This window comes from Lycium ferocissimum, chromosome 4 (genome assembly GCF_029784015.1).
Source record: "Lycium ferocissimum isolate CSIRO_LF1 chromosome 4, AGI_CSIRO_Lferr_CH_V1, whole genome shotgun sequence".
NCBI lineage: Eukaryota > Viridiplantae > Streptophyta > Magnoliopsida > Solanales > Solanaceae > Lycium > Lycium ferocissimum.
The window spans coordinates 26,530,838-26,548,282 of NC_081345.1; the positions used below are offsets into that span (position 1 = coordinate 26,530,838).

The following is a 17,445-nucleotide window of genomic DNA, read 5'->3' on the forward strand; positions in this document are numbered from 1 at the left end:
TCTGTAGGAAAGCTTGATGATGATGGTTATGATCAAACCATTGGTGGTGGACGAGTGGAATAGCTTCTTAAAGGCTCAATGGTTGTGGCTCGAGGTTACAAGATGTCGACTTGTACTTATTTCGGGCTCCGTTTGTGGTGACTCGATAAATTTGGTGGAGAATGATACTTCATGAAATTACGGCATAGAAGGTGAAGTCATATGAGCGAGAAGGGGATTGATAACTTGGCTAAGAAGAATTTGCTTTTGCGAGTGAAACAAGCAAAGTTAAAGAGATGTGTTCATTGCTTAAAGAAACGAGAAAAGAGTTTCTTTTCACATCTATTCGCCTTCAAGAAAGTCGATTTCTTGGAGTTGGTACATTCGGTTGTGTGGTCCTTTTAAGTAAGCTCTCGTGGTGGTGCACTTACTTTGTGACTTTTATTGATGATCATTCTCGCAAAACGGGTATTTTCCTTTGAAGTCCAAGGATCAAGTACTTGATGTGTTCAAGACTTTTCGAGCCTTGGTTAAAGAGACGGACATGGAAGAAACTAAAATGCATCCGCTCGGGCAATGGTGGTGAATACATTGGTCCCTTTGATAATTATTGCGCGGGGTATTCGACATTAGAAAACTCCTCCAAAGACTCCTCGGTTAAATGGTTTAGCGAGAGGATGAACGAACTCTAGTTGAGAGGGTTAGATGTTTGCTTTCGGATGCTAAGTTTCGATTCATTTTGGGCGAGGAAGCTTAATCTTATTTTTATGTTATCAATTTATCTCCTCTTGTTGCTTTGGATGGTGATGTCCACTGACGAGTTTGGTTTGGTAAAGATGTCTCTTATCTCATCTAAGAGCCTTCGGGTGTAAGGCCTTTGTGCATGTTCTAAGGATGAGAGTCGAATCTGGAAGTTAAAACTAGGCAAAGTGTATCTTCATTGGTTATGGTCAAGACGAATTTGGCTATCGTTTCATGATCCGATTGAGAAGAAACTTGTTAGAAGCCGTGATGTTGTTCTTTGAAGACGGACAATTGAAGATTTTGACAAAGCGAGAAGGTTGATTCTCGAACAATGAGAGCTTAGTTGATGTTGATCCAGTTCTCGTGACTATTAAACACTGAAGAAAATCTTCAAAATAATGAAGATCAAGTTGATAATGAAGATAGTGATCATGTTCGAGAATGACCAGCATGATGTTGTTGATGCTCGGTGGAAGATGATGTGGTTGGCCGGCAACCGTTGCTTATTGATGCTCAAAGAGTTCTCTTAGAAGATCTATTAGAGAGAAAGTACCTTCATCTCGTTATTCTCCCAATGAGTTTGTACTCTTGACTGATGGGGGAGAACCTAAAAGTTTTGATGAGGCCATGGATAGTGAAGAAAAAGAAAGGTAGTTTGATGATATGCAAGATGAGATTAAATCCTTGCATGATAATCATACATTTGATACGGTTAAGCTCCCAGAGATAGAAAAGCTTTGAAAAACGGTGGGTTTTTAGGGTGAAACATAAAGATGGTAACCCAGTTCCACGGTACAAGGCTAGATTGGTTGTCAAGGGCTTTAATCGAAGAAGGAGTTGATTTTGATGAAATCTTTTCTCATATGTGAAGATGTCATCCATTCGGGTTGTTCGAGGCTTGGTACGCAAGTCTAGATTTAGAGGTTGAGCAAATGGATGTTAAAGCGCTTTTCTCATGGTGACTTAGATGAAGAAATTTATATGGAGCGACGGAAGGTTTTGAAGTCAAGGGTAAAGAGAATTATGTTTGCAAATTGAAGAAGAGCTTGTATGGTTTAAAACAAGCTCCCGAAGCGATGGTACGGGAAGTTTGGTTCTTTTATGAGTCAACGGGGCTTCAAGAAGACTTCTTCGCATCATTGTGTTTTTGTGCAAAAATTCTAACGATGGTGACTTTATCATTCTATTGCTTTATGTTGATGACATGCTTGTTGTTAGTCGAGTCTTGTAGAATTCGAGAAGTTGAAGCAAGAGTTGAATAAGCCTTTGCTATGAAAGACTTGGGATTGACAAAAAGGCATTCTTGGCATGCGATTATTCATGATTTTAAAGACGAGAAGTTGTGGTTATCACAAGAGAAGTACATTCGAAAGTACTTCGCAAGTTCAACATGGATAAAGCTAAGGTTGTCAAAACACCTTTAGCTATGCACTTCAAATTGAGCATCAAGCGGTGTCCTTCCGGTGATAGTGAGAAGGAAGATATGAAGAAAGTTCCTTATGCTTAAAGTTAGCGATCGATGTATGCGATGATTTGTACAAGACCCGATATTGCTCGTCGGTTGGGGTTGTCGACCGTTTTCTTTCTAATCGGGAAGAGAGCATTGGAATCGTGAAGTGGATTATGAGATATCTTTGTGCACTTCTAGTACGAGTTTGTGTTTTAGGACGGAAAGCCTATTCTTTGTGGTTACACCGATTCGGATATTGCGGTGATATTGATACTCGTAAGTCACTTTGGGCTATTTGATTACTTATGCGGGGGGAGTCGTGTCTTGCAATCCCCAGGTTGCAAAAATGTGTTGCTCTATCTACTACTCGAGCTTAACGTATAGTTGAAGCTTGTAAAGAGTTGCTCGATGAAGAGATTTATGGTGGAACTTGGCTTTCTTTCAAGAGAGGTAGGTGCTTTATTGTGACGGTCAAAGTGCTATTCATCTTGGCAAATGACTACATTTCATGGTAGGTCGAAACATATTGATGTGAGATACCATTGGATTAGAGATGTGTTGGATTCTAAGTTGCTTGAACTTGAAAAGATTCACACCGATGATAATGGTTCGGATATGTTGACTAAAGCTTTGCCAAGAGGGAAGTTTGAAGAGTGTTGCTTGATCGCCGGGATGACGGTTTTCTCCACATAGTCGGGAGGGGGAGAATTGTTAGGTTTTTGGGATTTTCCTTCCTATGTGGAATTGGATTAATAAAACTCAATCCAATCAGGTTTTTGGGTTTTCCCTTCCTATGTGGAATTGGATTAATAAAACCCAATCCAATTTGGACCAGGCCAATTGTGCCCAAAATTTCCTCTATATATAGGATCAATTTAGGTCTTATTTTGAGAACACAAGAGTGAATTCATAGCAGCCATATAGAGAGAAAAACGTGAGAGAGAAAGCAGATTTTTGTCCAGAAATTTTTCTGCTACAGCAGTCCGCTTTAAATTGCGTTCCCGATTCGTTAACCGTTGGATCGTGCTGAAATTTGAACTGAGGGTTCTCAACATCTGGTTCTTAGATTTCAACGGTGAAGATCGGATTTTGTGGTCTGTAGCTCCAGTTTTCGAGTACGAATAGTAGCTCATTTTTGGGGGTGATTTCTCTCCTTTATTCACTAGTTTTGGTCTTTATCTTTTATGTATTCGCTCCCGTCTTTTTTGTTGTTGTAGCCATTTGGAGAACATTGTTGTAACTCTTGTTGTTTATAGTGGAGCTTTTGTGAACAAAGGAGGTCCCGTGGATGTTTCCTCTTCACCTTGAAGGTTTTACCACGTAAATTTGGTGTCTATCTTCCATTCGATTTATTTTTGCTTTGCTATTTTATTGTTGGTATAAGGAAAACTAGAAATTTCCATTTGTCTTAGTGTTTATTTTCTTTTCTTGGTTCAAATAGTGTGGGAAGTTTCGAATCCCACTTGGATATTCTTTTCCACATACCTCGTTAATTTGGTTATTGCTTGTTTCTTCCCAACAAAGTGGTATGATGATGGATGGAATAAATTCTTGGTGCAATGAACATGCATGCGTGCCTTAATTAGCTTACAATTGAATTCCATAGGTACAACATTTAAAAAAAAAAAAAAAAAAGTATTACTCAATAGGAAGCATCAAATGCTCTCATCGATCTCCTCCAAGAGGTCCCCATACTAGCAATTATTAACATCCAAGTGATTTCAACGTATAAGAGTATATCAATTGAAAGAAACCCTACACCACTTGGTTTCCAAAATAAGAACTTCCCATTGGCATGGAATTAGACCATACTGTTTAGTTCAAAGTGTTTGTCATCTAGAGTCTTATTCAGTCACAGATGTATCTCACTTACTCTCAGTACTCCAGCTCACTCAGTCACGTATAATATTGATCCAATTATAATGAGGGCTGATTTACGCAAATAACCCCTTTTAGCTTATCATTTAGATTTTCTCCCTATTTTTAAAAGTTGTGCAAATAAATATACATACTTCTTGGGACTGATAGAACATTAGACTCTCGCCTAACGTCTATAAAAATTTTACATCGTTTTCTTAAAAAAAAAAAAAAAAATCAATTTATTGCTCAAAAGAGATTTTTAGACCGTGATATAAAAGGTTCATAAATTGCAAGAAATAGATTGTTTGTCTTGGAGTTCAAGTGATTTACCATATATAGCCTTCAAACACGGGACGGCTTCCAACATTAATGAGCTAAAGGTCAATCCTGGTAAGGAGGTTTTGTCTCTTTTAGTAAACTTACTCAACGTAAATTCGAATTAATTAGTTGGATCAGATATCAGTTTCCACTACTGAATGCCTATAGTAAAAAAAATGGTTGCATAATTCCATGAGGGAAAAATCATCTTGTACTATATAAGCAGATACAAGAGAACAAATCTCCTGCAAGAATTCATCTTTTTTAGCTTTTTAACTTCAAGAATTTTGTTATCAGGAATCACTCAAGTTTCTCATCATAAATGCAATAAAGTTAGAAACATGACATACATGAACGATGATTTAACAAGTTTAGAATTAGAAGCATTTCATTTGTCATTGCATTTTGAGTTTTCAGATTGATAGTATGCAAGTTTTCTTGGACGTATTTTCATGAATGATTACAAGTAGAACTAAATTTGTTTTTGCCTCGATGAAATGTATAATTTCTAATTGGACCTAATTGATTGGATACGATTTTAAAAAAAAAATTGTAGTCTTAAATATGCCACAATATTTGTGTGGGTATAGAAATTTCTCTTTACAAATAAAGAATTTTTTAAAATCAAATTTGTTGTCAGATTTATAAAAAATCGTTCTTTTTTAAATGCACTAAAAAGGAAATATGATTTATGTTAGAACTCTAGCACTCTTGTGTGGGCAAAATGTACCTGTTCAATAAAGCAAAGAGAAGATAAAGAGAATATCAACTTTATCCCCAAATTGATTTATGGGAGTCCCTTCCAACTTTGAAAAGTAAAGATATGGTGCGTTGTACAATTGTAAAGAAGAAAAGGGAAATACCAAGCACAAAAGAAGTGGTTATGACCCTATATACATATTCTTCTTCTTTTGTAATGTTTGGAAAACAAATGCTCAGTTCAATCTTAAACAACATTCTCATATTACCATTAATGATACTCCCTTATAGAAATATCATAACATATTAAAATTAGAAGATTAAATTTTTGATCTTAATGTTAAACACATGACCTTTAATTTAATATCACAAGATTCAATTTTTTCTTTTTATGTTCTTAATTTATGTGGCTAATTTAAGACACATAAAATGAAGCAGAGGAAGTAGTAATAATTATGTGAAAAAAGGATCACCAAAGGATGTAGTGCAGCGGATAGAGCTGCTCCTCCCTTAACCAGTCCTAGGTATGATAAAACTCTTGGTAAGGGAACGCTTCCCTTGAATGGGCCTTACACGACTCGAATCCGAATTAGTCGGACTCCTATGCGCATCTTTGGACACATTTTTTTGCACGGATTGTCCTTCTTATGGAGTGGTCTTTAATTTTTGCCCCTTAAATTGGTGGTCTTTAATATTTGTCCTTCGCTTAACAACCAGAGGTCCTGGGTTCGAACCCAGGCTCAGTAAAAAAAATAAACAAAATCGCAAGCCATAAATTGGAATTCGCAGGGCAGAAGTTGGGATTCGCAAGGCATAAGTTGGACCCAACTTATGCCTTAAGACAAACTATATACCCAAAATTTGGCCTTAAGGCCTAACTTTTGCCCAAAGTTGGGCCTTAAAACATAGGTTTGCGAAATTCCAGTAAATTTTTTTTTTTTAAGACAGAGTTTGAAACCCAACTTATATCTTGCGATTTGTTTTTTAATTTTTGACTGAGCGGGGGTTCGAACCTGAAACCAAGAGGCTTGTAGCGAAGGGCAAAAATTAAAGACCACTGATTTGAGGGGCAAAAATTAAAGACCACCCCAGCGAAAGGGAAATCCTGCAAATTGCCCTATTGGACATCGAACGGGAAACAAAAAAAAAATCTATTTTTTGCATGGATTTCCCTTCATACGGACTAGTCTTTAATTTTTGTCCCTCGAATAGTTGTTCTTTAATTTTTACCCTTGCTTCTCATTTAATGAAAATTTTATCGGCCAAAGTACCTTTATTGGCTAGTCTACAAAACTAGAGATTTTGGGTTCAATCCCCAGCAAAGTAAAAAAAAAAAAATATATGTATATATATATCACAAGGCAAAATTTCATAGAAACTATGCCTTGTTAAGATCCCAGATAACTTAATTTCTACATAACTATGCCGGACAAAACATTGTTTCTATATAAATTTGACCATAGAATCGAATTTCATTTTTTTTTTGTTTTTTTTTGTTTTCCAATGTCGGAAGTATTTTCGATCACCTTTTTGTTACTTAAAATGCCGAAGGACAAAAATTAAACACCAATTTGAGGAGCAAAAATTAAAGACCACCCAAGACAGGGGACATTCGTGCGAATTATCCAAAGTAAAACATACACAAATAGCTACCTTTTAATAGCTTCTAACTAGTTATAGCTACAAGTTGAAGATTTACAATTCGTAGCTGCTTTTGGCTGTATTTCAGTTGTATATCGCATTTTTTAAATACAGTGAAATATAGCGAAATACAGCAAAATACAGAGAAATACAAAACACGTTAGAGTAAATTTAGGCTCTATTTTTGGAACATAATATTCTTTTCCTTTTTAAATAGTAAGTCAAATTAAATCAACCATATTTCACACAAATCAGTAAAGAGTAAAACCAGGCCCTATTTATGGAACAGTTTTTTAAAAAAAATAATTATGGGATTCAATTTAAAACTTCCCATAAATCACGCATAACGGTTTTTCTTCCATAAAAGCTTACGAATCTCTCTCAACTTTTATCACAATCAAAACTTTTTGAATTCAAAAACCACTAAAGATCTAAAAACTTCCAAATACAGAAAAATATACACTGAAATATAATGAAATATGGTTAATTGTTTAAGAAATATAAAGTTGTAGTATGCGTATATATAATGGAATACAATGAAATATATCAGAAACTATTTCATAAATTAGAAATATAAAATGCAGAAATACATTAAAATACAGCGAAATACAAAAGTCGTGAAAACAAAGTGTAGTAAAAATAGGCTCTATATTTGGAACATTCACTATATTTACACCAAAAAAATATAAATACATTGAAATACAGTGAAATAATATATTGAAATACACTGAAATATACTGAAAATTAAATATAATGTTTGTTAATACACTGAAATATACTGAAACATTTTATCAAACACTTGGTGGGCATGAAGCTCCACAACTCTCATCAATGGCGTTCTCATGGAAAAGAAGTGAGTCGTCTCAAATTGCTACAAAAAGGACGTTATTCCGAGATAAAGACTTTCAATTGGACTAGTTAATAAAGCTTCACTCCGTCGTCCTTCATCGTTGTTAGAGCTCTTTTTTTCACTCCGTCGTCGACCATGGCTTCACTCCGTCGTCGACCATGGCTCTTTTTAATAAAGCTTCACTCCGTCATCAACCATGGTGTGTTGTACATCATTTTCGCTACTACCGTAGGATTCTTCGATTTGTAAGAGAAAATGAGATCTAGGGTAGGTGATGGAACGCAGAGAGAGAAAAGAGAGGTGAGGGAGAAAATAAATTTGGTAGGTGAGAGAAAATCAATTTAAAAGACTAGGAGATGAAACGGAGAGAGAAAGAGGGGTGAGGGAGAAAATAGATTTTGATAGGTGAGAGAAAAATATTTGAAAAAAAAAATTATGGGTAAGTGGGAGAGAGGTACCTTATTTTTAGGGAAATACACTGAAAAATCTTTAGGGTAGCTTACAAAAACAAGTTATAGATGGTAATTTGATAAATAATTAAGCTACCAAATATAATTAAAAAAAAAAAAGGAAGTTATTACTAATAAATAAATCTTAGAGATAATTATGGGCTGTAAATTTACCTTATCCAAAATGTGAAAGGGCAATTCGCTTTTGGGGTGGTCTTTAAATTTTGCCCCTCATATTTGAAATCTTTAAATTTTGCCCTTCGCCTAAAACCCATGGGTTCCAGGTTCGAACCCCCACTCAGTCAAAAATTTAAAAAAATTCGCAAGGTAGTGTTTAAATTTCGCTATGCCCCCACCGGCATAAACTTGTGAAGGAATTACCAAAGTTATACTTTTTAGACCTAGGACCCAAGCATACTTATGCCTTACGTGGAACTGTTTACATTGGCATAAGTGATGTCGGTCCGCATAACTTTGGTAATTCCTTCACAAGTTTATGCCGGATCCTTTTGTTGGTATACTTATGGGCAAACTTTTAGTTAAGCCTTAACTAAAAGTCTTTTCCTAGTTATGCCTTTATGAGGCAGACTTTTAGTTAAGGTATAACTAAAAGTATGCCCCATAAGGCATAACTTTTCCTTAAGACATAGACTTTGTCTTATAAGGCAAATTTTTAGTTATGTCTTAAAGAAAAGTTTCGCCTTATGGGGCATACTTTTAGTTGTGCCTTAATTAAAAGTTTGCCCCATAAGGCATAACTAAGAAAAGACTTTTAGTTAAGGTTTAACTAAAAATTTCCCCATTAAAAGTTTGCCATAAAAGATGACCCTGAACGATAAAAATTTCTGACCAAGCATAAACTTAATTGTTAAGATTTACCAAAATTACGTCGACCCGCATACTTATGCCAAGTCTTCCTATAAGGCATGTAGATTGAGATGCCGGTCCGCATAACTTTGGTAATTCCTTAATAAGCGTATGCCGAGTCCGGCATACACGCGACCCAAACCTTGCCATGTAATTTTTTTTTTTTAAATTTATGCTTGAGCGGGGGTTCGAACCCAGAACCTCATGATTTCTGCGTGAATGCTTAGGGTTGCAACGCGAAGGGCAAAAATTAAAGACCAGCAATATGAAGGGCATAATTTAAAGACTACAAATATGAGGGACAAAATTTAAAGACTACCCAAAAGAAGGGCAATCCGCGCAAAAAAATGAATGTGAAAAGAGGAAAAATCGAACTGGGCCTGGTAGAATCACCGGTCCTCGGAGGCCCAACTTTGTCATTCAGTTACAGCCCGCTTCCACATATGGCGCGTGGTAGGGACGGTTAATTCCACAAAAGAACCAAATTCTCCCTCCTAAGTCATGATTCATGAACGCACCAAACAATTAGGCACAAAGTGAGAGCAAAAGCAATTCAATTCTTTTATGTTCCAATTAGAATCTCCTCCAACATAAGCCAACCACAACCTTAAATCTGGACCAAAGAATCACCAAAAGATATCTAATAGTAACAACAATATTAATATTATTAAAAAGAACCCCTATGAATAAATTAAACAAGGTAAGCTATAAGGAGAAGAGCTCTTTAAAATGGTCATGTTATGAATCAATATAATTTAGTACTTACTACTTATATGTTGCTTTAGTTATGGAGGTTTTAGAGAGGGATGAAGAAGATGTTAGCCCAAGATCTTCATTTCAAAGGAATGGATCACCATTGTCTTGTGTAGTACCACCATTTTTGCTCAAAGATAGCATCTCCAGAAAGAGCTTGTATTACAACAAGCTACCTGAGGAGCCCCTCAAGCTCACTGTCCTCAAATTGGATGGCTCTTCCTATGGTAATTTAATTTACTCCCTTCGTCTCAAATTATTTGTTACGCTTTCTAAAAATAATTGTCTCAAATTATTTGTCATTTTAAGAAGTTCAGGACAACTTTAATTATTTTTCCCATTTTAACCTTAGTAGTAATTGTTCTTGAAGCCTATAAACACCTCAAGATTATACATAAATAGAGTAAATAGATAGTGAAGTGAAGAGAGATTATATCTTAAGACATAAATGAGGGTAAATAGTCAAAACCCCCATCATAATTAATGTTTTCTTAAGGGACGTGTAAATCAGAAACACGAGAAATAACTTGAGATGGAGGGAGTATTTCATATTTTTCTCCTATGATTGAATTGTGAAAATGATCTCTCTGTGTGTCTGTATAGACGAATGATTTAGAGCTAGTGAGTTCAAATAGTAATTAGCGTGTTTACGCCCTTAGAAGCGGATCCAACAATGGTGTCAGAGTAGTATTGTAAAGCGGATCCAGAATTCAGTTGCCTGGACGAAATTTTATGGGCAAATTAAGCTGTCACACGCCTTTCGGCGATTGTATTCAAACACTTGGTCTAGTCAACTTCGAGGTGTTTGATAAATAGTTGGTGATAGTTCAGGTAGGAAACTCGGAAAAAAGTGATACTTTGGGTGTGTTTTTGACAATTATCTCTATTGTATATGTGTGTGTATGTACATCTATGTACATCATTTTCAATAATTCAATGTACATATTTGGTTTGATTCAAAGGTCGTAGGATATTACGTGCTATCACAACTCACAGCGTACAAGCTATATCCACCCGTAGTGTGCAAGTATTGATGTATCCTGGGGCGGAGCTAGCTTACGACGGGGGTTCAATTGAGTTCTCTTCGCTACTATACAAATAGGGTAAAAAGAACCTTTCTTTTGTTATATGTACGTATTTGAACCCCCTTGACTAGAGGAAAATTTTTAGTAACGTAGCAAAGAGGGTTCAAAAATTGCTTTAGGTCACGATTCAAATCCCAAGTGTGACAGTTTGAATCACCTTGTACAAAAACCCTGCTCCGTCACTGGTCATGTAACATTTGTCTTTTCAAATGGTCTGATCTATTGAATTCCGTGTTTTGCAGATATTAAAGTAGCAAGGAATGGGACAGTGGCAGAGCTGAAACAGGCGGTGGAATCTGCCTTCAGTCACTTGCCAAAAACAGAACCAGGCAACGTTTCATGGTATGTGCATTGCAAAGGAAAATGCTGCATATAAATAACACAAGCAAGGATGTGTGTTTTGGGTAGGAGTTTGGAGGATCGTAAGTTGAAGGAGTTGTAGTTGAAAATTCATCTAGTAATTTGAGGAATTTTCAGAAAAAAGGACATGAATTGGGGCATTAATTTCTAAAATTCTACATGAACTCAGTTTTGTGTGCTTTACAAAGTGAACTTTTAACACCAGGCCTTTCTCCCATGTCTACTTTTAGATTGTGTTCTAAGGCAGCAGTTATTAGCCTGTATTAGATCACAAGTAGCAAATGCTGGCTGAAAAATCTTTAGGGATATAGTTGTTTAAATTGAGTAGTTAATCATCTTGCTTGAACTATTTCAAGTTTTCTGGGGTTCTTAATTTTAGCAACTAACGTCTTCTGAGGTAGCTTGCTCAAGACTTCAACTTGATTGTCTTATGAATGAATAATTGAGAAACATGACTCAGTTTAAAGGAACTAACGGTTGAATGATGTCACTTTACATAAACATGGTAGAATGTCATGGAAGCGGATTTCTGTCTGACATAATTGGTCTGGCTTTTTTCACTATATTTCACCTTGACTAGTTCTTTCTAACTCACTAATTATATTGCGACACTATTGCAGGTCCCATGTATGGGGGCATTTTTGCTTGAGCTATGATGGACGGAAGCTACTTACTGATAGTGATCTGTTAGGAACTTATCGGATCAAGGATGGCGATAAGGTTTCTTCTCAATTCATTGGATTTTCTAGGAAAATTTGCTTTATCTACTCCTTATGTGGTTTGCTTGTTTCGCTTGTTGCTAATTCAATGGATGCTATATGTAAAGGAGATTTATAAGACTAGGAACCACATTTCAATTTGCGTTCTAGAGTATTGTTTTGATGTAGGAGGATCTGTTTGGAAATTAAGAAGCCCCTTTGAGTACGTACATCTTCATTAGCAGATAACTCTTAGGGCTCGTTTGGTACAACGGATAAGGATAAATAGTCCCGGGATTATATTTGAGATGAGTTTATCCCACGTTTGGTTGGGATAAAATCACGGTATAGATAAACTAAGTTAAATGGGTCCAATTAGTTATAAGCACAAAAATGACTTTAAGCTGGCCAGCCGGGATTGTAGTGTTATTTTAGTAGTGTTATTTTATCCCCACTTGTGGGAGGGTGGAATAACTAAGGGTGGTAAGTTATCCTGGGATAACTTGTTTCCAACCAAACGACCCCTTAATGCACAAGTAAAAAGAGGTGAATACGGTCTGAAGAAAGATATGTAAAAGCAGGTTCATTTACGAAGGCTCCAGAGAAATTCTGTTTCATATGAATTCTCCCAACTAAAAAGAAACAGATTATTACAAGTTAAGAGGTGAATATGGGCCAAAGCAGAGAACACTGTTTTAACAAGTTATAAACTTTTTAGACCTTTTAGAGGGATTATCTTCCCATCAAATCAGATATGTGCTTTTTCCTTTATACAAGTGGAACTGTTTGAACATTTCCTTAACGCGCTAATGCTTGATGTCTTTGCATTTGCAGCTCAGTTTTATGCAGCATGTCTCCATTAGTTACAATATGGTCAAAACGCGATCCGAGAGAGAGGACCTTAATAAAAATGAACCTAGCACGTAAGTTATCTATATTGGTTTCACCCTTTTTGTTGGTTCATGTGTTCTATTATTGTTGTCTGAGCAATTTAGATTATACCATCTTTGAAAATGCATTGTTGCAGATCCAAATGCTGTGAAAGCAGACAGCGGAGAGGTGAACGAGAAGATAATCACCATCAAGTTGACTCATTAAAGAAACATCAAAATACTATTCATGACAGCAATAGGGGTGTTATTGCCAATTGTGAATCGAGGTTGGTTCATTTGTTTAGAGGGTGGTTGCCATACAAATTGGCAAGCCCAAAAAGGAGAATAAAAGGGAAGAACAGTGCATCGGAATCACACGATGGTTTTCTCATGGACTGCTAAAAGTGTTATGTGGTTTCACAGTGATTAGTACTAATCTCACAGAGAGTTGGAGGACAGAGAATAACCAACACACTTGAAAGTCTAAAATTCAAAACTGTTTGGGTCAAAGAGAGTTGGAAAATGAATTGGAAAGCATTCACCTCTAGTTGATTCTGCATAGGAGATTAGTCATTTTTAGCATCTGTTCCATTTCCTCATTTGCGAATGAATGTTAGTCAATTAGTTGAGTAGACATGATTTTATTTGGGGTTTGGCATGTCAGTCTTGGGAGTGTGCAAAAGAACCCCTGACATTGCTCTCCATGTACACCATTTTTTAGGTTCAGTGTAATCAAACCTTGATTTTCATCTTTTTGCCTAAGAACACAAATGCACAAATATTCCTTGATCATTGGAAAAAGCAAATCCATCTCTCATCAGACTAGAACTTCTGCAATCTGGTTTGGGACCTCCAAGGTTATTTAGAAAGAGTTTAAGTTTTATGCACTAAAAAAAAAAAAAAAAAAAAGAAGGTGGGGGGGGTGGTGGGGCGGGGGGGGGGAGGTCCTGTGCACAAAGCATTCCGCGTTAGCAGGTCCGGAGAAGGGCACACCCTAGACGATAAAAATTTACTCGCACAATCCGGTCACTTATGAACTAATTATTGTTAAATCATATGATAGGCATTAATTGATAATCAAATAAAAATGTTTAACTGACCTTTTATCACAAGTTGAAATACATTGATAGAGTAAAGAATCTTTACACTGTTAATGTAGTAACTTAAATCCAGGTAACAAAATGGGTATATGAATTAACTTATGGATCACAATTCACAGACTGTTAGTGAATATATACTGTGGGTGAATCAAATCAAAAGATCACTTACCAACTGTGCGTGTTAAATGCCTTTAGTTTTTGAGCAACACTAAAACTGTGTAACTAATTAAACAAGGATATGATTTAAAAAAAGATCTCACGTGACGTGAACTGCGAGCTCCCATCTCAGCCTCATATTTTGTGTGGTGTGGATTGAGATAGCCTTTCTAAGATCTTCGTTCTTCCCTTCTAAAACACCACCAAAAATATCAAGAACCGGACTCTCTAGAAAGAGAGAAAAAAATTACAACTGCAAAATCCCAAGTTCTATTTTCATATCTACCACTCCTACTTGCACAAGAACAGAAAGATTAGGAAAAAAAAATAAAAAATGGCCAACATGGTGATGAGTTCCTCCAAAACCTTAGTCACTTCTTCATCCTCCACCATCCCACCATCTCCAAGATTCAACCTTTCCCTCCCTCAAATCCCTTTTCCAAAACTACCCCTCCCAAAATCACCAAAATCCCTCAAACCCCTCTCCCTCCCATCAAACCTCAAGTCCATTTCAGTCATTCTTGCAAGCTCACTAGCCATAGCACCACCTTCACTAGCAGAAGAAATAGAAAAAGCTTCTCTTTTTGACTTCAACCTTACACTCCCTATCATGATGGCTGAATTCCTTTTTCTCATGTTTGCTTTAGACAAGATTTACTTCAGCCCATTAGGGAACTTCATGGATGAAAGAGATTCTTCCATTAAAGAGAAACTGAGCAGTGTGAAGGACACATCTAGTGAAGTGAAGCAACTTGAAGATCAAGCTAATGCAATTATGAAGGCTGCAAGAGCTGAGATATCAGCAGCATTGAACAAGATGAAGAAGGAAACTCAGTTAGAAGTTGAACAGAAGATTGGTGAAGGAAGGAAGAAAGTTGAGGCTGAGTTACAAGAAGCTTTGGCTAGCTTGGAGAAACAAAAGGAAGAGACTATTAAGAGTCTTGATTCTCAGATTGCTACTCTTAGTGATGAAATTGTCAAGAAGGTCCTTCCTGTCAGTAACTAAATCTGCAAATTTGTAACCTTTTTTGGGGGTTGGTAACATTCAGATTACTGTTTGATCAAGGATATATAAATGTGAAATACGTGGTCTGTTTATATGGTGAATCTCATGTAGTGTATCTACATCTTGGTTTTCATTGCCTGCTTTTGGTAATATGAGGTTTGTTAGTAGCAGTAATTTTTTTGGACTTTGTTCAGTATTCAGACAGATTACATGTTATGAGTTATAGCAGATGGATGCGGATTGATGGTATTTTTTTACGGAAACGGCTCAAATATGTCATTAAACTATTGAAAATGGCTCATTTATGTCACTCGTTAATAGTTTGGCTCATTAATGCCATCGGCGGTACCAAGAGGGCTCATTTGTGCCATCGCCGTTACTAAAATGGCTCATTCATGTCATTTTTCATTAACACCACTTTTACAATACGAGATATGACACGTAACCTTCAATTAGAGGTCCACGTTATTTAATTAAATCAGCTTAATTTTAAATCTCAAATTAATAGAAAATCCGACTCAAATTAATGAAAAATGGCATGAATAGGCCATTTTGATAACGGCGATGAGATAAATGAGTTAAACTATTTAAGAGTGGCATAGATGAACCATTTTCTATAATTTGGTGGCATATTTGAGCTTTTTTTGATTTTTTTATACTGAAGATAGACATATAAGTTAAGCTCTTTAGCTCAAACTATTAGAATAAACATTGATTTTTTTTTTTGTTATTATTATTATTATTATTATTTTGAAAAGTTGAAAACTGTATATCCAACTTTTTGTTTCAAGTCATACTCCGTTTAGTATTGAAATGAAGCAGGCAAGAATAGAGGCTACTGGATATTGAGGATTTATATTAGCCGGTCGATTCAAACTAATTTGAGAAGGTCACAGTTAATTAATCAATATGATGATACTTATTTTAGGTTTCCTCAACCAATTTGAACCTGATTAGGGTGAACTACAGATTTCACAGTCAAACCATGATAACGCTGAGATTCCTTTACACCATAAATGTGTATCTTAACAAAAAGAGAAGATACGATAATTGCATTCACTGAAAGATACATGAGAATTTACCTTACGGTATTTAGCGTGCGAGTGAAATGAATAATCGAAAAAAATATGATTGGTTCGGTCACATTACCTTGATTTTGGAAGGATTGTTAACCTCAAATTTATGAGTATCTCACTGGTTGAGATCCACTGAAATAAGTAAAATATTTCGTAATCTACAACTATTAATTAAATTACATAATATACAACATATACACTATATTTAGGGTATATGTAAGATTTTATACCATAAATAAAAAAATGTTGCTATGAATGAAAGGCTAATAATAAGGAGTTTCCTATACTAGTGATAACCAAACTAAATGCATATCAAAACACATTAATTATTTTTCTAAACACCCCAATATACTCAGCTAGCATTTTAATCCATAAAATAGTATACTACTGTTTATATGATATGTATTATACAATTTCTTGAACAAGTATATATATTCTTGTACTTATATATTTCACTATTATATACCATATATAATATTATTTTTTATGTATATTAACTAATATATATTATATATAAAATAATTTCTCATGTATAGTAAAGAAAAGGTGTATATATATATATATATATTTGACCACATACATTATTGTATATATTAGGCATATATTTTTTATTATATTAAATATATACAAATATAAATTTAATTGACTTAATTTTCCTATTTCAGGAAGAGAGAGAAAAAAATTGAATAATTAATATGTGAAGGCAGAAAGGAAGCCAAGTTTTATCAGATGGGGTGTCAAATATTAATTAAGATCCTATTTTATGGTAATCCATAAGTAATTATATTATTCTTTCTATATATTGTGTATTGTATATTTTATATGTTATTGTAGAGTACAATTAGCTGGCACATAGAGTAATATATTCATATATTAGATATATCGTAATATTACATATTATATACACAAATAATATTATTATATTATATCCTATATATAATATACTAATTTCTACTATTATATTCACAAACATGTTGTTATCATTTTTTCAGTTAAATATACCAATTTGAATATACCATATGCTTTTTAAGGTATATTTTCATGTACATTTCTTATACCATATTTCCATATACCATATCTTTTCATGTACTTTTCTTAATATTAATATATTCAAATAATTTCTTTTAGTCATAAAAAATAATTGAATCATCATCAAGTGAAATTAAAAAAAAAAAAGAATAAAAAGGAGGAAATGAAAGAAAAAAAGTCTTTTTAAAATGATAGATGGAATATGGGATTTGAAGTTGATTTTGCTATGTTTATTTGGAAAATTACATTCTAAAGAGAAAGTAAAAAGTGGATATGCATTAATGCTTGTAACTCCTAAAATTAAGTATTATTAATATTTTAGGAATGTAAAAAGTTGTATTTTTGTAATTAAGAAGTTAAAATTTTGAATAAGTTATATTTATATAATTTTTTAAAAGTAGTTGTAATCTTATTAATTACCATTTGAAAAAGTTGTATTTGTGTAACTTTATT

General features: G+C 34.8%; 2 protein-coding genes across 4 annotated transcripts; both read left to right on the forward strand.

Moving 5' to 3' along the window:
- The first annotated feature begins 9,336 nt into the window (after positions 1-9,336).
- LOC132052006 (U11/U12 small nuclear ribonucleoprotein 25 kDa protein-like) lies at positions 9,337-13,374 on the forward strand. Of its 3 annotated transcripts, XM_059443330.1 has the most exons (6): positions 9,337-9,557; positions 9,643-9,837; positions 10,938-11,037; positions 11,676-11,775; positions 12,588-12,676; positions 12,781-13,374. In XM_059443330.1, exons 2-6 carry the CDS (start codon positions 9,645-9,647, stop codon positions 13,025-13,027), a joined length of 729 nt encoding a protein of 242 aa, XP_059299313.1. In that variant the 5' UTR covers positions 9,337-9,557; positions 9,643-9,644; the 3' UTR covers positions 13,028-13,374. The 3 variants fall into 3 exon arrangements, with proteins under 3 accessions (XP_059299313.1, XP_059299312.1, XP_059299314.1); XM_059443329.1 differs by having other exon boundaries at positions 9,337-9,837; XM_059443331.1 differs by lacking the exon at positions 12,588-12,676 and having other exon boundaries at positions 9,337-9,837; positions 12,781-12,838.
- Positions 13,375-14,085: 711 nt separating this feature from the next.
- On the forward strand, positions 14,086-15,061 carry LOC132052007 (ATP synthase subunit b', chloroplastic-like). The gene has a single exon (XM_059443332.1). It carries the CDS (start codon positions 14,216-14,218, stop codon positions 14,885-14,887), a length of 672 nt encoding a protein of 223 aa, XP_059299315.1. The 5' UTR covers positions 14,086-14,215; the 3' UTR covers positions 14,888-15,061.
- Positions 15,062-17,445: the final 2,384 nt, after the last annotated feature.

Excerpts from the sequence above, each read along its gene's own strand:
- LOC132052006 (XM_059443329.1), top strand. The coding sequence starts at position 9,645 with ATGGAGGTTTTAGAGAGGGATGAAGAAGATGTTAGCCCAAGATCTTCA. Across the intron at positions 11,776-12,587 it reads GGATCAAGGATGGCGATAAG|CTCAGTTTTATGCAGCATGT; the intron begins GTTTCTTCTCAA and ends TTGCATTTGCAG. Across the intron at positions 12,677-12,780 it reads AATAAAAATGAACCTAGCAC|ATCCAAATGCTGTGAAAGCA; the intron begins GTAAGTTATCTA and ends GCATTGTTGCAG.
- LOC132052007 (XM_059443332.1), top strand. The coding sequence starts at position 14,216 with ATGGCCAACATGGTGATGAGTTCCTCCAAAACCTTAGTCACTTCTTCA.